At 46.3% G+C, this 21,832-nt stretch overlaps 1 protein-coding gene across 1 annotated transcript in view; it reads left to right on the top strand.

Annotated features, from left to right (window-relative positions):
- The window catches only part of GPC6 (glypican 6), a 1,378,959-nt gene extending 1,357,135 nt beyond the window's left edge, over positions 1-21,824 (top strand). The window contains exons 8-9 of the mRNA XM_004709773.2: positions 14,235-14,410; positions 18,993-21,824. Of these exons, the coding sequence (XP_004709830.1) occupies positions 14,235-14,410; positions 18,993-19,195 (379 nt within the window). The 3' untranslated portion in view covers positions 19,196-21,824. The remainder of the gene's footprint in view (positions 1-14,234; positions 14,411-18,992) is intronic.
- The last annotated feature ends 8 nt before the right edge of the window (positions 21,825-21,832 follow it).

The raw sequence follows: 21,832 nt of genomic DNA, 5'->3' as shown, positions 1-21,832 counted from the left end.
AGGGCTCCCGTTAGAGCTACTGGTGCCTTGAAATCCATCAGCAGACGTGACTGGACAAGTGACTGAGATGACTGCTGACGCTAGAGGGTCTTTCATGGTCTGAGACTTGTAAAGCCTAGTCTGAGGCATTGCTTTGCCTCTTTATGTTTTATTCCACAGGCACCTGAAACCGCCTCCTTTTGTTCAGACCCACCCACCTGCAGCCCTTTTGTCTCTTAAGTGTTTGATCAGGCTTTTCTTCCAACACTCACATATATATATATATATATTCTGAATCCTACTCCAAAGTTCCTTGATTCAGAACCATACCTATTTTGCATTTTTATCTTTTTAGACTCAAAATGATTCTTTTCAGTGGGAATGTCCACTTGGTCCTAGTGATTCACTTGTTTTTTCTAAAAAGCTGGCAACAGACTAGTGGCAAATCAATGCTGGCGGCTGAAATCCATGCCGACCGACCTGGTGTTGAGAGAATGGTGATGTGGATGCCACGCGACCACGGGGTGAATCCTGCTGCGTTGAGATCATGGCCAAGGGCAGGCATTCCTGGAATCTGAGCCCACCCCACCTGCTCATTCACTCTCACTCCACCCTCACCCCATTTCAGACCTCCCTCTACTCAGGGGCTAAGCAGGCCTGGAGGTGCAGGGGGAGACTCTGCCCCTTCGTGCGTGGGAATTTCAGAGTGCCAGATGACCTCATTATATTTAGAATCCCAGGTGGAGAATGGCCATCCCAAGAGCCATATAAGACCTGCAAAATCATCACTAGAGCTAACATCACACACCACACAAAAGAAAAGCAGGTCTAGCCATTGTATTCTCTAAAACTCACTGCCACCAAGTGGTTATAAATTGAGCAGCTAACCACAAGGTGTGTAGCTGAAATCCACCAAGGGCTCCCTGGGGAAAAGACGAGGCTTTCTACGCCTGTAAAAAGTTACAGTCTCAGAAAACCATGGGGGCAGTGCTGCCCTGTCCTACAGGATCACTATGAGCCGTTGCATTAGGGTTGTGTTCATTAAGTATTTGACCAGTGTGACCCTTGAATGATGTTAGGTGGGGAGGGAGCGGGGCACCGATCGCAATGAATGGCACATGACCACACACCCCCAGTCAGGGGGAAGAACAACAGAAACCAGAGGAGAAGGGAGATGGCCGTCGGAGTGGGATTTGAAAATAATTAACAATCTACAATCTACCAGGAGGCCACAAGGGTTGGGAGGAGGGAGGGGGAAAAGGAAGAGCTGATCCCAAGGGCTCAATGGAAAGTAAATGTCCAGAAAAGAACCATGGAATATTTGTATGAATATGTCAGATGCAATTGATGTATGGTTTGTAACAAGAGTTATAAGAGCCCCCGATAAAATGACTTAGAAAAAAAAAGAATTATCCAAATGGCCCTTGGCAGAAAAATAGGTTCTTCAATCCTGGTTGCTCTTCCTTCTGACAAGGAGGCTCTCTCCACTTCCTTTCTGACCTCCTGGGACAGTGTGAAGATCAAGGAGCTAATAGTTCCTCCAGCTGCACTGGCAGGGATTGGGTTACGATGCAGATGCTGGTCAGCCAAGGCTGAGGTCAGGCCAGGGCGCCTGCCTCTCCAGCTGATGCCCTTGTTGCTGGCGCAGGGACTGCCAGCATTACGTTGAAAGATTCTAAGTCCACACTGCCAGACTTAGCATATGAAAATATAGGGCACCGATGGGACATACTTTCACGAAAATAACACAATGAAAAGGAATATTCATTATTTATCTCAAAACTCCATTTAAACGAGTAGCCTATATTTTGTCTGGCAACCCTACTTTAAGGCCATATTAAAATGTAAGAGAGGCTCTCTCTCTCTCTCTCTCTCTCTCTCTCTCTCTCTCTCTCTCTGTCTCCACACATACCAGCCTCAGGGACATGTTCCAAGTGTTGGTTTTCTCATTGCCTTTTCTGATACCCTGGCTGTTTCCTGTAGTGGGGCTCCCTGCTCACATTAAGCTGAGCAGCGCAGCAAGGGGGGGTGAGGTGGGTGTCTGGTTCGGCTGTGACCTCCCCCACAGAGGATCACCTGCAGAACAGGCTCACGGGAGCGTCAAGTCCAGAAAGACAGCACAGCTTTCACAAGGAAGGATGTCATCCCCACTCGAGTGTCAAGGCCGAGTTCTCGGATGAATCATCGGGGGATAATTGATTCCACTAGTACTCCCAATCACACCCTACAGATCCGAATAGCTAATTAAGGCGTTTACTCAGCGCCCACCGCAGCATCCGTCCACCAGGAGGGGCAGCCTTGGAAGCATTTTCAGTGCATTTTCCTAAGAAAGGGGACGCTGGCTGTTTCTCACGGACCCCAGAAGGCGAAATGGAGAAGCGCAGAAGCCCTCTGATTCAACCCAGACAAGTAGGAGTTGAAGGAAGGCTGTGAGTAATGCAGGAAAACTAATAATAATCCAGAAGGCCAAAGGGGGAAATCTGAAGGCGGCATGGTGTCAGTGAGCGACGTAGGCCTCCTAACGTGCCCGGGCTGACCCCCCAAACCTGGAAGGGGACTTGCTGTCGTTCACCCTCGCAGGCAGCTGGGTGGCCAGAATGAGCTGTCGGGAAGAGCGCTGGAGACGAATCGTTAGATAGGAGAGAAATGCAGTGTTTACACAGGATTAGCTTGTTTTCCTTTGCTTTGCAGAGACTGTGTTTGGGTTTTTGTTTGTATGCTGGTTTGTAAGATGTTGTAGGTCTGTGCCAACCCCGCGTCGTGCTTTTGTTCCCCAACTGCATGTGCTCATTGGGTCCCTGTGCCACATTTTTGGTCATTCTCACGATGTCCAACCTTTGTCATCCAAGCAACCGTAACGTTACAGCGCTTCCTCTGGTTCACTGTACCTGGAGACTCGCCTTCCTGAGGTGGTGTGGGACCAACCCTGCAGTATCTCCACGGTGTGCCCACAGGGCTAGCTATGAAGAGCAGAGCTTTCTCTGGCAGCAGTTGGTCTCTGATGGCCCTCACATACACTCCCACCTTTTGTCCACAGAGGAAGAGTCTTGCTTGGTTTGGACATTTGTTGGTGTGACTTATCCTCGAGTTGACCCTGCCTCCTGGCGACCACTTGCACTGTTGGTGGTTGCGGTCCTGAGCCATCCCATAATCAGTTTGGGCCCTTGCAACCCATGCAGCTTCCCGAGCTGAGTTGCAGAGCTAGATCACCTTCCTTCCCGGTCCATCAGAGCCTGGCAGCGGTGGAGCACCGTGCTCGCCTCCGCTGATGGTGGTGGATGTGCAGGAGGAGCAGGGATGGGAACGGAACCCTGGCCTCCTGCCTGGGGCAGCGGCGGGACATGAACTCTGTCACTGAGCCACCAGTGCCTCCTTGCTCGGGACAGAGCTATATCAAAGTCCATCTTCGGTGTCAGGGGCTGGCAAACTTGTGAGACAGAAGAGCCAATTCTGTCCCTCATGATGCTTTTAAAAGTATTCGAGAGCCATGAGTCTACTTTCCCAAACAAATGAAGTCACCATTATCTGAATAATTTCCTTTACCTGTTTTCAGGTGTGCTTCAGAGCCACATGCATGTACCTAAAGAGCCACATGTGGCTCTCGAGTCTCAGTTTGCCAGCCTGCTCTGTCCCGTCAGTGAGGGTTGTCTGGTCCTGATGGAGATCCGTTCCCAACATTGAGAGGGAGAATGAGGATGGGAGAGGAGGCTCTGGGGCAAAGAGAAGACAAAAGCAGGGCTGAGATTCAAGACTCACCAGCCCCTGGGAGACATCACAGGACAACAGATAGTACAGAGTGTTCACGATGTCTCCAGGCAGTCGTATCCAGAACTCCTCCCCGCCCCCACCGCACACACAGAGACTGGCAACAGCCTTCTGCTTTTGCCACACAAGATTGGCGTGAAACTGCTAACCTAAAGGCTGGTTATTCAGACCCACCCAGTCTTCAAGCCCTGGTCATCTCCTTCCCAAAGACCTGGAAACCTGTATGGGACAGCCGTCCTCAGCACACGTGGATCGCCATGAGCCAGGATGCCTGGTCAGCCACCAACAGTAACACCCACCAAGCCAGGAGTGAGCTCTCAAGCGTCCTTTCTTTGAAAGGAGGCCACTAAGGAGCCGGCTGACTAACTGGAGCCATTGGAAGCACGGCTGTCTCTGGAGCCTCCGCTACTCTACGAGCCAGCTGATGCTCACAGAAATAACTGTGTCCCCAGCAATTCCTTCCCGAGGCCAGGAGGTAAACGCACGAAATTGAAAGACAGAGGAAAAGTTGAAACCCCTCGCAAACAGATCGGTCACCCTGCCCGCTCACAGTGGGTGGACTAACCACAGCAAAGAACAAGTCACGCACCGGGTAAGTCTGAGCAGATGGAAGACGGGCGAAATGATGCACTGTGATGAGGGATCTGTCAGAGAGAGGGACTTGGCTGGCAGGAGCTGGCATGACAATACTGTTTTAGTCTGATTGCAGAACAGGTCCCAGAGCTCGTCAGCTGCAGCTCAACGAACTGTGAAACTCTCTCTCTCCGACTGGGCTAGGCAACGCATTGGGAAAGGTGGGAACTCAGTCTGGGGATGAACTGTGTCATTAAATCCCGTGGCCTTCCAACTTACCATTATCCTTCTTCTGGCAGACTTGTGAGAGGAGCCCGCCCTGACTGTCCTGGGCCGGCGTCCTCAAACTACGGCCCTCGGGCCACATGCGGCCCGCCGAGGACATTTATCCGGTCCGCCGGTGTTTTTTTAATTCAAAATAAGATATGTGCAGTGTGCATAGGAATTTGTTCATAGTTTGTTTTTTTTAACTATAGTCCGGCCCTCCAACGGGTCTGAGGGACAGTGAACTGGCCCTCTGTTTAAAAAGTTGGAGGACCCCTGGTCCTGGGGATCAGAGAAGCTTCAAAGACCTCTGAGTGGAGAATGTTGGGCAGAAATGGCTATGAATAAGAGGGGCGTGGCATGTTGCTGGTCAGTAGCTGAGCATCGCTGGACACTGACTCAAGGCCCCCTTTGCTGTCTCTTCTGAGATGACTGACGCTAGTCCTACTATGAGTGTAAGGGTTGGGGAGTTAGGGGGCCCTGATGGTACAATGGTTAGACCCTATGCTACTAACCAAAAGGTCAATGGTTCAAACCCACTGGCCACTTCTCAGGACAAACAGGTGGCAACTGGCTTCCGAGATGACAGCCTTTGGGAACTGGCTGAGGCAGTTCGACTCTGGCCTGTGGTTTGTTCTGAGTCAGAAACAACTTGGCAGCAGTGACTTGGGCCGCAGAGCTGAGGTTAAGTCCATGAATGTAGCTTCTGCCCGTGGCTGCGATGAGTGAGCTGTGCAGACTTTAAAATGCCCGGAACGTGTCACGCTGCTGATTCTGCAGCTGTCGCAGCGTCCGTTCTCCTGTGTGTGAATTCGGGCTCTAAATGCCAGCTTCTGCCCGCCACTGCAAAGGAACAAGCTGACATTGGGGGAAGTCATGCTAGCAGTTTGCTTCTCATTAGAATACATTGGAATTGCATGGTACATTATATTTTTCAAAGAGCTCCCATTTGGGTTAGCTCAAGGGGGCATCCTTGGAAGCAAACAAGGTAAGTGGGAGTCCCAATCAGCTGCTGGTGTGGTCAGCTCCCTGACAGACAGTTGGGGGCTGCTCAAGAGATAAGAGGAGAATTCTACCACTGAAATCCACCCGCCCCACCACCACCCATTCCCAAGGCACGGTTAGGGACTGATGGTGTTGTTGTTAGTTTCCATCAAGTCAATCCCAACTCCTGGGGACCCGACTGTACCGAGAAGCACGACCCCTTAGGGTGTTCGCGTGGGATCACTAGGCCCGTTCTCGAAGGCATCTCTGGGTAGGTTCACACCATCTTCTTGGTGGCTAGTAGTCGAGCGTTTATCCATTTGTTCCACCCAGAGACTCTGCTTAAATGACTGCCCCACAGTCTCACTGTTGGGCCCTGGGGTTATCTCAAAATTCTGGATCAAAATTCACATCCCCTCTCCCATGCCCCAGTGGCATATTCAGGATGTAGCTAACACAGAGGCAACTCCAGTTTAACAGCCTTGAAGAATTTATAAACCCACTTAACACGAAGGGTCACAGCCTGCCCCAGATAACACCACTTTGCAGGCAGGGAAAATGGAAAGGCAACAAGTAGCCTATATTCCAGGATGTTAGAAATGCACTTAAACCTTAGATTTCCAAAAAAAGCTTTTGAGGAGATTATAGACGCCATAGGTTCATAATTCTTTCTTTGAAACCCTCCGGGTTGTATGTGTTGTGGGGTTTTTCAGATATTAGAAAAGCATCAGAATGGTTTTACTGGCTCTCATGCATTACTCCCAGCGGGCCTGGAAGCTACACCACACAATCAAGCACAGTCATCCTTCCACAGAAAAATGTCTTAATATTCACACTAAGTGGGCTTATAATTGGCTTCATTTCAGATGAGTTCCAGTTTTACTACCACAGGGCTTATCTCATTTTAGAGATGTTTGAACGTAGGTACTGCAGTCACTGTACTTTCGGTATTTTGTGTCAACAGCGATATTCAAAGACATCGAGTCTTCCTTTTCTTTATGGTCTGGTTTGAGGATGCCAGGCCCTGGGTCGGGTACATTCCAGCCCGCAGTGCCGCCTGTGCTCTCTAACTAAAGAGGTCTTTTGCATGACACAGTACGTCTTTTGATTTCTTGACTGCTGCTGCCATGCACATTAATTATGCAGGCAAGGAAGCTGCAATCTTGGACAACGTCAAACTTTGCTTTGCTTTGCTTTGCTTTGCTTTTTCACCAGGATGTTGTCTATTGGTCAAGTTGTGAGTATTAGACACCTAAACAAACCCAGGCTAGCACCTACAAACCCCTAATCTCCCTCCTTACTTCGTAACACCCCTTTGGACTCATGCCAACCCCACCAGGCATCCGTGGGCTAACTTTCGTTGGCAGTGCCTCACTTTTCAGACATTAACTAGTCCCAACTCAACCCCAACCCATCACCACTGAGGCACTTCCAGCTCGAGGAAACCCCTGTGTTACAGAGGACCTGACCTCCGTGGGGTCTTCTGGACAAATTGTCAGGCCTTTCTTCTGTAGCATGAGTTTGAACTGTCAATCTTTCAATCCATAGCTGAGCAAAAACCTTTTGTGCCCCCCCCTCCCCCCGCCAGGGACAGTCACTAGGTCTGAACCCCGTGAAAACCCAAGAGTTGTGCTCCCTCATGCCTCAGTATGCAGCCCCTACACAATGGCAACTGCCAACAGAAATGGAGGTGCCTGCGCCTCTGCTCCCAGCCAGCACCGCCACAGGAGGCCACGTCCAAAAGTTTTGCTGCAAACACCATAGCAGCACCGATTAAACCGAAACATCAAAATGTGAAGCTCTTGTTTCTCAGTCCATTCTCCATCTAGGTCTCTGGAAACACCTTGTACAGGTGCTCTTTCCAGGTCCCTAGCTTTCCTGTGAAGAATCTGTGCTCCTCTGTTTACACAAAAGGCATCTTTGGCATCCTTCAGGGATTCAAATTATGTTCCTTTTCTTTTTTTCTTTCCCCAATTTGGGAATAAACAATAAATTTAAAAGGGCAAGATTAGGACATGATGGTGTAGGGTAGATGGAGTAAGGTTTCCCAGTGAAATTCTCATAGGACAGTCCTTGCTACCTTTGAAGAATGTGCAAGTGCATTTTCATGATGGAAAAAAAAAGCATTGGCAAAAATGCCCTGTCCTTTTTTTTTTTTTTTTTACCATTACAGTTTCCTATTTTTTAAAAACTCCTTCCTCATAAGCCCTCTGAGGGCTGACCCGATGGGCATCCCCCCAAACTAGCCATCTTAATTGTCATCATGCCTTCTGAGCTGACCTCTCTGACTTGAATTGAGCTGGCGTTGCAGGTCCCCTGTGGAGCCGTGGTTTGGATTGGACCCTGTATTGAAGACACCCTTAGGCGACTCAGAAAAGTTCATACCTGAGAGAGCTTGTTTGCAGTCCCTCGAGGATCACAGAGACACGTCGGAGCAGGTTTGGTTGGCAATAAGCCTAGGCATACATGAGGTGGAAACCCAGGGATAATACGTTTTTAGGTACCCTGGGCACATCTTTCTGAAGGCACTGCCTTAATTTGAATGGTGAGGGCTGAGGGACTGTGGCTGGCCAGTGCAAACCTTCTGTGGAGGTGAGCCGTATGTAAAGCCTCTGGGTTGACAGAGCTCTCTGCTCTGAAACGGGGCTCCCAGCGTAGTGTCTGTTGGGCCTTACGCAGTTGAATGCGACAGTTCATGATCTTCTTCCACCTAGTCAGTCATATAATCAAATATAATCCTCCCTGCCGTCAAGTCAGTGCTGACTCATCGCGACCCCCGTGGGCTTCTGAGAGAGTAAACGTAACAGAAAGCCCAATCTCTCTTCCGAGAGGCTGCTGGGGTTTAGAGCTGCCGATCATGCGGATCACAGCCAATGCATAACCACGACACACCAGCTCTCCATAAATATAATCAAGGATGACAACATTAGCAACTTAAAGTTTGCGGTAAGGAAAAGTATTTTTGAAAGAACTGTCAACGATATATCCTTAGCCACGCTCTGACAAAAATGAAAGCCAACCCCAGTGGGGGAGATAGGCTTGGCCACTCCTAAAAGCCACACCTCAGCATTAGCTGACTGTTATAGTCCTAGCCGGCCCTCCAATTTGTCACTACTTCTGAGTCCTCCTCACTGCAGGTAACTTGACAGAGGGTGGGCTCCCTCCTTCCCATATCTCCCAGAGTTGTAATAGAACCAGATGAGAATGCTGCCAAGCCACAGAGCTGTGCGGCCTCTAAGAGCAAGAGCATGGCGGACAAAAGATGGCTCCGTGCTTGCAGGAGACAGGGCTCACGTAAAGAGACCACACCGGAGTAGCAACAAAGATCCGTGGCCTCCTGAGATCTGGGCTTCTGTCTATCCTCAGGCCACGCTCCAGCCCTCGGGACGTGCATGAGGTTAGCTCCAGGGTCTTCCTCTACTGGCAAGGTAGTCACATTTTTAAAACTGTGGTAAATATCTACATACAACAAAAATTCCCATGTAAACCGCTTTAGACATACAGTTTAGCAATATTAAATAGTAACTAGGCTATGGACTTTCACTACCATATCTTGCAAAACTCCACAGGGGCCATTCTGCTCTACCCTGGCGGCCCACTGTGCGTCGTACTGGCTCTGTGGCAGTAAGTTTGCTTTGGGGTTTGGGGCTTTTCTGGGCAATCATCCTTTAAACGTCCTATGGAGCACAGCTCCACTTTGGCACACCTAGGGGCTCTGTGATTCCCAATCAACTTACCTGACAGCACAGGCAATGACTAATGATAATGAGCATCTTTTTATGTGCTTGTTGGCCATGTATGCACCTTCCTTGGAGAAATGCTTATCCGAATCCTACATTTTTTTCTCCCTAAGCTGGGTTGTTGTTCTTGTCGCCCATTTCTTTTTCAACTCCTTTCTTAAGTTTAGTTCCCCCTTGTCTCTACGGTGGCCCTTTGAACACACCGAGAGGAAGGTCTGTCTCTGAAGACACGGCGCATTGTTAGTTGTTTTATTGTAAGCGGCTGCGCATCGGCAGGCACAGTGAGAGGCTGGGTTTACTTGGCAGTCTCTTTTTGTTCCTGGATGGTCAGACTCCCGAGGGCAGCATTCTCAGCTTCTGATAAATGAGTCTTGGCTAGCCGTGCCCTGCACACAGCAGAGGAAGGAAGCAAAGCCCAACTCGGATGCAACAGCAGCAGCACAGCGGCAGGCAGCATTTTCCAAAATGCAGAGGAGCAGCGCCGGAAGCGCGGTCCCGTCCAGCCCCTCGCCTCCCAGCATCAGCACGTGGCGGTGGAGCGCACTCGCTAGTGCGCAGTCCAATCAGCCTTAGTAATTCGGTGGAGCTCACGGTGCCGTGCACATCGAATTGCACCTCAACAGCACTCAGCCCAATGTCCCATTTTACAAGTTACATCCGGACAATCTCAGACCAAATAAATTAAAAGGCAGGACAGAACTTGTTGTGCTTCACTGAAAAAAGCAAAGATACAGTTCCATGACTTTTTACAATGTAGTATTTCTGTTAGGACATTTACTAGGGCGGTCAATACTGGGACGTCCCATGGAAAGGAATTTGCAATGCACTCGGCATGTTTCATTAGTCATTACTTAGTGAACAGTGTGGAGTCGATTTTGTTCAAGACATAATTGGAGACATGGAGCATATGCTGGAGGGGCCCTCTGGATGAAGCTGAGTAAACCAATTCCTACACAAATGCATCATGCAAGAGATTCCATCTCAGTGAAAGGGCTGTGAGGTAGTTAGTTTATTGTGCCAACCTGGCTGATAAACACATGTGGGGTTAATTGAAGGGCAGAGGGATAAATGACTCAGTGAGCCTCGCCTTTCTAGTTCTTGGGTCTCTTGCTTTCTAATGGTCGGACCAGGGTGCAGCTGCCTTAGCCAGTTCCCTGCTTCAACCAACAAGGTTGGTTGCAAGACATCCCTGAGGAGAAGCCACATGGACCTACCCCGATGCAGCCCTGGGTGCTGGAGCAGCCGTATGGAGACCCCTGCCAGTGCTGAGATGCTTACATATTCACTGACTCGGCTTTCCCCCTGCAGTCGGCATCATAGTGTGTTTTGTAAGATGGAGGAGGACTTTGTGGATTGGTGTTGGACATATGGGCTAATGTTGGACTTGTGAGCTTGGGCAACACTGGGTTGGGATGTTTTCTTGATGTGCACTTAACCTTTATATATTTTTAAATTTTATAAAAGGCTCCCTCCCTTCCATAAAGTACCCTCTTCTGCTGAATAAGGAGTCCTGGTAGCTAGTGGGTCACATATCTCAATGTTAATAAGCATAAAGTCACTGGTTCGAAGATACCAGTAGCTCTTCAGGGGAAAGATGAGGCTGTCTGATCCGGTAAAGGTTTAAAGTCTCAGAAGCACAAAGGGGCAGTCCTACTGTGTCCTAGAGGGCTGTTATGAGCTGGAAACAGCTGGATGGCAAGGGGTTTGATGGGTTTGTTGGGGGAGAGCAGGGATGGGGATACAGTTGGTGAATGGAGCCCTGCAGAGACATGGTTTGGTGAGCATGCCTAATAGATGTCAGCCTTAGCACACTCTTTAGTCTGGGTAACTGTGTTCAATGCACAAAATCCCAACCAAACCTGGAAGTCCTGCAAAATAGTGGGCAAATCCTCTGGAGCTAGAAAGGTCTGGAAAGACCGAAAGGAGAAAGTAATCATTTTCACCTGAGTCTTCAAGAAGATTTGGAGATCAGGTATGAAAGAGCATGGCAGGTAAGGAAGAGTTGTGGGACAGGTAAACCTAAGAAATGTTGTCTGCCATCCGGTTGGGTCTGCCTCAGTGTTTGGTGACCCCATGCATACACTTGCATCATTTGGACATGTCAGGAGAGACCAGTTCCTGGAGAAGGACCATGCTTGCTAAAGTGGAAGGGCAACCAAAAAGAGGAAGGCTCACAAGGAGATGGATTGAACCTTGGCTGGAACTATGGGCTCTGACATAAGAACAAGTGTGAGGATGGCGCCGAACTGGGCAGTAATTCTTTTTGTTGTGCATGGGGTCGCTATGGGTCAGAACCGACTCACAGCATGTTAATAGCAACATGCACAATGGAACAAAATACTGCTCAACCCCAAACCATCCTATGACAGGTTTCGAAGCAGACCATTCTGAACCATTCCCTAGTTGACTTTCAGAAGAAGCGTCCCAGAGCTTCCCTCCTAGTCAGTCTTAGTCGGGAAGCTCTGGTTAAATGTGTTTAGAATTATGGCAACACACAGGTCTCAGAGCTGGGCATAAGACCTGTTAACCCCATTGCCTGGCAAGTTGATTCCAACTCCTCACAACCCTCTAGGTTAGAGCAGAGCTGCCCATAGGGTTCCCACGGCTGGACATTTGATGGACGCCAATGGTGTCCCCTTCCTCTCAGATAGTGGCTGCTCAGCTCCAGCCTCGCTGACCTTAACCATGGATACAGCTGAGCATTTCACCATGGAATTTAACCACTGGGGCTCCTTAAAGAGGTATCCAGCGAGCAGATTCTGTAAGGAGAGTGGAGTCCCTTGAATGGAGTCTTGTAGCACAAGACAGAAAACCTGGATGGAGGTGGTCTTTGATGGTTAAGCTAAAAGGGGGTAAAATCGCATTTATGACCAGTCAGGAAGTGTGGCCCAGGGTTCTGGAGACAGACAGCCTCCGTGTTCTATTTCGTAGGATGGGGATAAAATAGTATCCATCTCAGAGATTTGCTGTCACGCTGAATTTTCAAATGTTTATAAATTGTACAACACAGATGAACCCTAAATCATTGCGCTCAGTGAAGTGAGTGACACCGAAGGACAGGTATTGTATGCTTCCGCGTAGACGCTGACTCTGGGCAGGAGAGGGAATGGAGACCAGTGTTCCCTAGTGCTTACCAGTGAAGGAGAAGACAAGACTCCGTGCTTAGGGGATGCTGAGTAGTGGTGAAGAGTGATGAGACCATGTGAACGCATAATGGTGATGATGTTGAACAACATAGTCCTAAGTGACGTCACTGAATTGCCTAGGTGACGAATGTCCAAATGGCAAACAGTGTGTTAGATATGCACCACAATTTTGAAAATGCAAAAAAGAAACTTAATTTTTTTCATGTATGTAAAGTGCTTAGCACAGTGCCTGGAATTTCCCAAGGTCAGGCGGTCAAGCGTCCCAGCTGCTCCCAGGGAGAAAGACCAGGCTGTCTACTCCCATAGAGACGGCCGGTGGTGGGATTCAGCCCATTTGCATCGGTTCAGCAGCACCAATACCTAGTTTTTGTTGAGTTTGGTGATCTGGTTGTTGACATGACACTTGTTCCCTCCAAGGTTCCCTCCAAGGTGGAAATCCCAAATGTACACTGCTTCCTCTTTTTCAACCTTCTTCTGTGCTGGAGCCGTGTTCTGATAGCATGTTGAAATAATAAATTACCTTTTGGTATACATATATTTTAATACATAAAATGGCCAGTAAGGCAGCGAACAGTTGTTAAATTATTTGACTCCCACTTCTGCTTATAACCTGGGGAGTGTGAAAGAGTGCAACTATGAAAATCAACCCAATGGACGTGAATTTGGGGGGTTCGGTGGAAACTATTAAGCAAAAGGTTATGTGCGTTTTTAAACTAGGTTGAAAACACTATTTCATGACGAGGTGTGCAGGGTGCACGAGAAAGGAGAACAGAAGTTGGGAGGCTCACTGTTTGTGAGCTGTCTGTATGTGAGAGGAACTTCAGAGGAAGAGTAAAACACCAACAAGCAGATTCACTGCCGCCCAGTCCTGGATGACTCCCAGCGAGCCTTTAAAATAGGGTCAACGTGCCCCGGGGAGTTTCGAAACGTGACCCTTTACAGGAGTAGAAAGCCCTGTCTTCGGGGTTCCGAATTGCTGGTGGCTGGTGGCTTCAAACTGCTGGCCGTGAGGTTAGCAGCCTAACCACTACACCACCAGCACGCTCGTCAGAAGAAGGGTAAGAGGGCTGGAAAATAGTCACGTCAGGAGCACTAGCAGGAGTCAGAGAGCTTCAAGCACTTTTCTGCCAGTATTAGCCTTCGCTCGTATAAATACACCGACCATCTTCAGCAGTGGACATGGACAAATTGATCATTTTGACATTTTAGTACAAGTCAAAGACATACTGAATACAGAGGCCTGAGATTTTACCCAATATTGAATTAGACCCCAAGACTGCCCTACAAAAATTCCCATATAAAAATGTCCCATTGCAAGCGAACATAGTAACATATGTAACATCACTAGTTACATAGAAAACTTTCCCAAGAAGCCTTGTTTACATTTCAAAGTGTCTTCTGATGAAAACATGAGACAGAGCCTCCTCCATTGAGGGAGAACATCCTTGAGTCATATGCAATTTTTAAGACCTGAACTTAATATCAAAATAAATAGGAGAATTAAGGAAACTACCCAGATCTCTCCCACTGACGCATTTATTTATAAGCAAGTTTACCTAAGAATCCAATACCGCTTTAAAAGCCATGCTGAAGTGGCTTTACCTGAAACTCCCTTGGAGAAAATGTATCCCACGTTTTACTCTTTCACATCTTCCAGGCACTGGGTTCGTTTGGGGCCAGTGTTTCGGCTCACTGCCGGAGACAGCATGACAGAAGCTGGATTTCATATCCCTGTGGCACCCCACCCCACCCCCGACTTCCTGTCTCCCTCTATGCCTTGCAGATACTTGCCTGAGATCATGAACGATGGACTGACCAATCAGATCAACAATCCCGAGGTGGATGTGGACATCACACGGCCCGACACTTTCATCAGGCAGCAGATTATGGCTCTCCGCGTGATGACCAACAAATTAAAGAATGCCTACAATGGCAATGACGTCAACTTCCAGGACACAAGTAAGAAATCTTAGCAGACCCCAGGAACTTTCCGAGTAGGAAATGCTCATTGGTGTTGTTAGGTGCCATCAAGTTGGTTCCCAATCATAATGGCCCTGTGTACAACAGAGTGAAGCACCACCAGGCCAGCACCTCCCACACCTCCTTCCTTCTTACCCATTGGCTCTTGAGTGGTGCGACGATGGAAGCACTTGAATAATCAAACAATCAGCAGTTGAAACCACCAGCTGAAATTATCTGTTCCTGTAAAGATTAACAGCCTTGGAAGCTTCTAGGGGTACTTCTAGTCTCGTCCACAGGGTCACTATGGGTTGGAATCAACAAGTTGGCAATCAATGGATTTGTTTTGTTTTGTTCTTTTCTGTTCTAGTCTGTTATGTTTTGTTGATCTTTTGCCATCAGCCTTGATGTGTCTGCCCCAAATTCCTGTTGTCCTTCCCCATATCTATACTGTCCCTAGTGACGTGCCCACTCCCAACCACCATCCCCAAAGGAGATGCCAAAGATTGCTCAGACAAGCCTGCCCTGGAATCTCTGTTTCATCACATAGTAATTGAAGTTTTAGCGAAACTATTCTACTTCATGTTTCTCTGCTTCCTCGTCTTTAGAATGGGAGCATCCCTGCTTCTTAAGGACTTTAAAACAATATGTACAGGAGCTGAAACAGTGAGATTAATAACTCGATTTCCTCTCGATCCCGCTGTGCATATCCACATCAGTAGGAATTTGTCTCTGAAATGTTGGGAGAGCTTGTAAGATGCTGATGTGTTTAGTATTGCATGCAGCTATTTTATTAAAGATCATAAAAGCTACCGAAGTAATTTGAAAGGCTATGAAGAACATTGACATTTTTATTAAGAATATGAAAATTGGGGGGGGTGGACTAAGTGATTTCAAGATGCATAACTAGAAGGGGGAGCTTTGCTGTGTGTACTTTTTAAATGTTTCTCCTGACCAAGAGAGGTCCCAGGAACAGTCTTCTTGAACACAGAATGTCCAGTTGCCAGTGGTTCTGTATTTGGGCACTGAAGCAAAGATGGTGTGTGCACGCTTGAGTCGATGAGACAGAAAGGAGCATGCTACAGATGGAAGCCATTAAGCCAGATAACTCTGAACCATCACCCCACTGAATGGTTGCCTAAAGAAAAGTTTAGTGCTTTCTTCCATTTTAAATAACTCAAAAATGAACATTTAAAAATTCTAAACACAGGACAAGTACCAATTGGACTGACTTCATTGCTGTGAATTTTCTCATGCTTTCTTTTCATCGTTGCTAAACTTCTCCCTTGCTCTTCAATATTTGCGTTTTGCTGCTTTTCCTGTGTTTATCTCTTCGTTCCATCTGCCTCGTTTTACCCATTCTATATACTATTTCTAGGAACTGTAGTGATGCAAGAGTAAGGGGCTCAGCTGTCAACCTAACGCCTGTCAGTTCAAGACCACACAGCAACTCCATGAAAGAAACACTTGGTGATCTGCTTCCAGGAAGATAAGAACTCAGAAAGCCCCATGGGGGTTTGCATTGTCATACAGAGTCACTCTGAGTCACAATGGACCCAACAGCACCCAGCAACAACAATATACTATATCTAGTAAAGTGCCTTATTATATGTTGTTGTTTGCCCTGGAGCGTTTCCTAAGCTGTAATCATTTCAGGGACCGATCACCTAGTCTTTTCTCGTGTGGCATGAGGATGAGCTCACATCACCAACCTTTGGTTCACAGCCAAGCACTTCCCCCTGCCCCACCAGGGCTCCTTCTTCATTATGGAGAGAATGGTGGTTATGGTGAAACATTGCAGGTAACTAGGAATTAGTTGACGTTGGCTTTGTTCCTCTTGCCTCTGATCAGTACGGGTTATGTCTATGTCCGTCTATAAATCTTGGGGCATATTCAAGAGGCAAAGGTCTTACTCCCTTTTTCCTCAAATTAAAATTAATAATTGAGAACTTAGTTCAAGGTTTAGCACAAGATTGATACTCCATTTTAAAATTCCATCAACTGTTCACGTATCCACCACCATCACATGTTATAGCCATTATCATTTTATTATTGTTGACTTTTTAAAAAATCACCCACTCTGCCCCTTAAATGCTTGCATTTGTGATCCTTTTCATGAAAAGGTAAGGCCCTAATTTTCCCCAGCTGGAGTATCCTGTCATTATTCGCTGCCCAGATTTTTAATATTCTAAATTGCTTTAGTAGTATTATTGTAAAGGTTATATCACTTCTTGTTCATAATACCAGCACTCAAAACAATTCCCTTTAGCAATTCTGATAACTCTGAATTTAATTAATGGGATTCCCTGCCCCCACCCCCACCCCTGTAAAGACTACTAAAGGTACATCAGAGAAAATGTTAAGAACTTAGTAGAGTGTATTCAAGTTCTCTGATCTGGTTTGTCGACATCCCACATAAAGGGGCAAGGGGGTGGGCACAGGAAGACACAAACTTATGTGGTACAGAGTTCTGCTCTTCTCGTTCAAGGAGAACATTCAAGGCATTCCTTCATTCCCTGACACTCTGCTTCCAAATGGTCGCCTTCATGAAAACACAGTGAAGCACAGCTTGATTCCCAATCTCATGGGCTCGCCATGATTTTTAAATGACCCAAAACTAACTGGTTTTGTTTGGCTTCAGTAGATGGCTGTGGTTATATTCCAATAAAACTTCATATGTCGACACTGACATTTGAATTGCACATACACGGTCATATATCACAAAATACGGTTCTTCACTTGGGTTTTCTACAAACATTTTACAATATAAAAACAAACAAACATCTTTTTTAGCTCACCAGCTTGTCTTGGGGAGCTCTAGTTAATCAGCTCCTGGTTTAAAAAGAAGCTGGCTGCAGCAGAGTCCACCATTGCCCTCGGGAGGCGATCAGAGATGCCAGAGTCTGTTCCCATGACTGAACATCTTGACCAAAGATCATAGAGAAGAATCCTGACCAAAAGTAGGGGTGGAACATTCTGGAACCATTGAGACTACATTTTTTTGCCCTCAGATCATCATTAAACCTTAAACCCAAACTACCCCCTGAAGTCGTTTTTTGAATAACAACAACAACAAAAGGCTTCCTTTAATTAGCAAAGTACACCTGCTTTGATCATGGTGGTCTTTTAAAGAACCATCTAAATGCCAGTCACTAGAATGGCAATGGCATCGTACACGTTTGGAAAGGAAACTGGAGGGAACGCGAGTTTAAGAGAACGATGGTGGAGTCATTTGGTGAGGGACAGCTGGAATGGTAACACAACTTGAAGAATGCAATCGGTGTTGCTGAATTTTTCATGTAGAAATTGTTGAAATGGTGTTTCTTTGGCTTATTTGTCTTTCACCAAAATGATCTTTTAAGTAATCAAAAGTCATGCTAGTATGTAAGGCAGAACCAAAGTCATGGCCATAGAGTCTGTGTCAACTCATGGCGACCCTCCAGGACCGGGAGGACCGCCCTGCGGTTTCCAAGGCTGTCACTCTCGATGGGGATAGAAAACCCTCCACACATATTTGCTACTTACTCCTCTGATTTCCTGGAGTAAAAAGTAAGAAAGGGTTCCAACATTGTCTTCCTTTAAAGCATCTTTTCAAAATACTTTATGAAAACACGGCATCGGCTGAGACTATGGCCCCAATGCACATAAAGAACAAAGAATGGATTTCATAAGGAAACTTTGGTCAGAAAATCACACTCCACTGCCAAGATAGGAGGTCTGGTTTCCCATGGGGTCTGGGAGTCAGATGATCCTTAGGTTGTGCGACTTTGTTAAATCAAGTAATATAGTAGTTCAAGAGCAGATTTCTCTACTGTCCCCACACCCATCTCAAACCTGCCCTTTAAAACCAAACATCTGGGGTAAGGCCTGAGACTAGTGAATAGCGAGATCTCTCCCATCTGACCACTACACCCTTATTTGGGGGATTCTCCCCCCCAACTCTTTATTATTGTTCTTCCTGGGTGTTGTTGAGTCAGCTCCAACCCTATGCCCAACAGAGGGAAACACGACTGGGTGCCAGCCTCAAAATTGTGGTTCTATTAGAACCCATGGTTGCAGTAAGCGTTAAGCTCTTTTTTGAAAAACGGTGGTCAATCTGTATGTATCAGAACACGGGTATTCCGACATTCTTCACATGCACCCGCAGCATTCATTCTATTCAATGCTTGTGCAACCACGTCTTTCAGCCCCTCTAACTGAAACCAGTGTCCCCTAAACAGCGACTTCCTCCTTCCCCTTCCTTCCTACTCCTGGAAACTAATACACTTTGGCCTCTATACACAGATTACAGATTTTTTTCCTTTTGTCCTCTTGCAGATTTTTCATGTAAATCCAATCATACAATATTTGTTTTTGTGTGTGTCCAACACCACTCCCTGCAATAGCTTCCATAGCTGTTGTTTGCATAGCTCACCCATCACATATCAGGACTTCACTCTGGCTGAGCAATAGGTCATTGTATGTATCGACCGCATTTTGTCATCCAGTCACCTGCTGATGGCCGCCTCCCTCTCTTGGCTCTTGTAAACTTTGGTGTACATGTACCCAACTTGTTCTTCTTCTTGTAATCTTTCTACCCTAGGTGATGAATCCAGTGGGTCAGGGAGTGGCAGTGGTTGCATGGATGATGTGTGCCCCACGGAGTTTGAGTTTGTCACCACGGAGGCCCCTGCAGTTGACTCCAATCGAAGAGAAGTAGACTCTTCTGCCAGCCAGCTCGGCCACTCCCCGCTCTCGTGGTCTCTCCTCTGCATCGCCCTGGCACTGCAGAGACTGCGCAGATAATCCTGGGTTTGGGGTCGGATGAATCTGCATCTTAGCTATTTGAACGGCCAACTTCCTTCTTTTCTTACACAATTGGACGATGGACCATGCCACAAAAACCTACTGTTTTCTATAAGAAGAGAGCAGCCCAGCAATCTGCCTCCCTTTTTTGTTTTCCCAAAGAATACCGGGTGCCAGACTGGCCTGCTTCCTCCTTCCTTCAGCTCTCTCTGAGGACCGTGTTTCTCCTAGAGAATTCTTACTCAACTCTTTCATACCAGGAGATTTTCTTACCTTCATTTGCTTTTATGCTGCTGAAGTAAAGGAATCTCGTGTTGTGAGTTTCTTTTGTTCCTTTCCTCATTAAAAAATATATTTAGGAAAAAAATCTCTTTGTAAAATCAGGCCAACCCCCAAGATAACAGCATTTGCAACAAGCAAACCAACAAGAGAGAAAAAGAAGAAACTTTCACACTACAAGTACAGTATTGATGGCCAGCTCTCAGTGAGAGGTCTCCGTGAGAAGGCACGTTTCTCCCACGCTTATAGGGAGCAAGGGTGAGTTTCAAAAAAAAGAAAATAAAATACAAGGTTTTCTTGGAGCTATTGTCTTCTACTCTAATCACACAATACCAAATTGATTTGGAGGTACTGACACTAAAATCTAGAATTTCATTTCTAATATGAGGGTAAAAAAAAAGGCAATAACTCAGCACCTCTCTCTCAAACAGTCCAATTCCTGTTTCCGTGATGGCGCTGTTTCTTTTATTCCCTTAACGTCTGACCGTTGTGTCAATAAATCGAAACAGATTTGGGGTCCCCGCCCCCTTCATCTTCAGTGAGTAACAAAAACACTTCATTTCATCAGTTCATCCTCCTCTAGGGTCTACGTTGAAATTGATCTTCAATGACACAACAGCTTTGCTTTTGACACCAGTTTGATATTACTTGGAAGTTTCTGCCTCTGTGCTCATGTGACTCCCTCAAGAAAAGTTCTATCCAGGAACTGATTAGATCCATACTTGAGCTTCCATGTTGAACTCCTTTTGCTTCGTGTCTATTGGTGTCTGCATCACCAGGGCATTCTCCTACAAAACAACTCACAACAAAAAATAAAATACAAATTTAAATATATATATATAGTATTGACATGGAGATTTCTTTCACTTTTTTAGTCTTAGTATGATCATCTATTTTTATATCTCTATATATAAATCACAGATTTTAACTTCTTAATTCCAAACTCAGGGTTGACATACCTTTGTAACAAAAATGTTTTGTCAACCAGCTCTTCTTGTTTGTGCTGCTCAGAGAAGGGATTCCTCAATGACCTATGGGCACCACGAATCGAGACAGAGAACTTTTTCCGCATCTAACTGTCCATCTAGTGAAAGTTTGCCAGGGCACTCCCGTTTCGCATGAGTGTACTTTGTCCTGGGCGCTCCAAATTGTACTCAGCCTGTGGGGAGAGCTATGGTCATGCGAGACTGTACTGGCCATGGAAATGTATGCGCAAAGAATGTGTTTGTCACTCAACACTGTTGCTTTCATGTACAACACTGTTCCAGATGTGGTTTCGTTGCTTGAATAAATCAATACATCGTCGGCCTAGGATTTCTGCTTGGCACTTGGAACAATGGCCTGACTCAGAGGCCAATTTAAAGCCACAGCCTAACCAAGTCTAAAGTGTGCCAATGCTAGTCCTATGCTCACCTCGACAGAGGGATGCAAAACCAACCAGCCGGGCCCTTTATGACTACAGTTCACTATCCATCTGTCCCCTGGGCTTTATGATGCATCTGGAGTTGGGAGAAATAATGTTTCAAAACACCACAGTTTACCAGTCACCTTTTAATTAACCCATTGACAGTAATGACACATGAATGGCACTGTTGACCTCTGTTCTCATAAAAATTATAATTAGTCATTGATTTAGTTGTCACATTAATGTAGAACACATACCATATTAAATATGGTTGCGCATTTTCACAAAACAAAGTATTTACAAGCATCTATTGCTAGTTTATGCCTAATGAAATATGAAAAGTAGGATTTTGAGGGCTCTATGGCATCTTTTCATTTAACTCCCCATGAAGTTGACACTCTAATTTAGCGTGACACGCTTAAAGAACACCGGACAGTTTACTGCCAAACTCTGGTTTTCCATCCCGAATTACATATTCAACATCTTTCTTTATGCAGGGCCACTCATTTACATATGTTGCTCATTTCATCATACATTTGTCCACAGCTCATTCTTGTCTTTTCTCCAGTGGCTAAGGTGCAATACAATCAAATTAAACCAACCTTAATTTACCAAAATATTTGAGTGATAAGTTCTTTTTATGACTTTAAACTCCAACCCTTTTTTATGGTTTGTTTTTTTTCTTCATTGTTTCCTTTGAAAGGGATCAGAATGCTTCCCTCCCCTTTGCTGTCACCCCCAAAGGGTTTCATGCATATGTATCAATACACATTATATTAATGTATGTGCATTCATCGTCTGTACATGCCAAACATAGAGTCAACATATAAGCACCTGCTTCATTCATTTCATCATTTTGATTACCAAAATACATATTGGTGAGGTATCGAGATCCATATCAACCAGACAGAGAGCTGAAAGTACCATCAATTAGCAATGCCACAATACTAATC

Source organism: Echinops telfairi, unplaced genomic scaffold, assembly GCF_000313985.2.
Source record: "Echinops telfairi isolate 266 unplaced genomic scaffold, ASM31398v2 ScPeMD7_7405;HRSCAF=8443, whole genome shotgun sequence".
Lineage (NCBI taxonomy): Eukaryota > Metazoa > Chordata > Mammalia > Afrosoricida > Tenrecidae > Echinops > Echinops telfairi.
The sequence above is the reverse complement of the archived record's forward strand: the minus strand, read 5'-3'. Positions and strand labels throughout refer to the sequence as shown.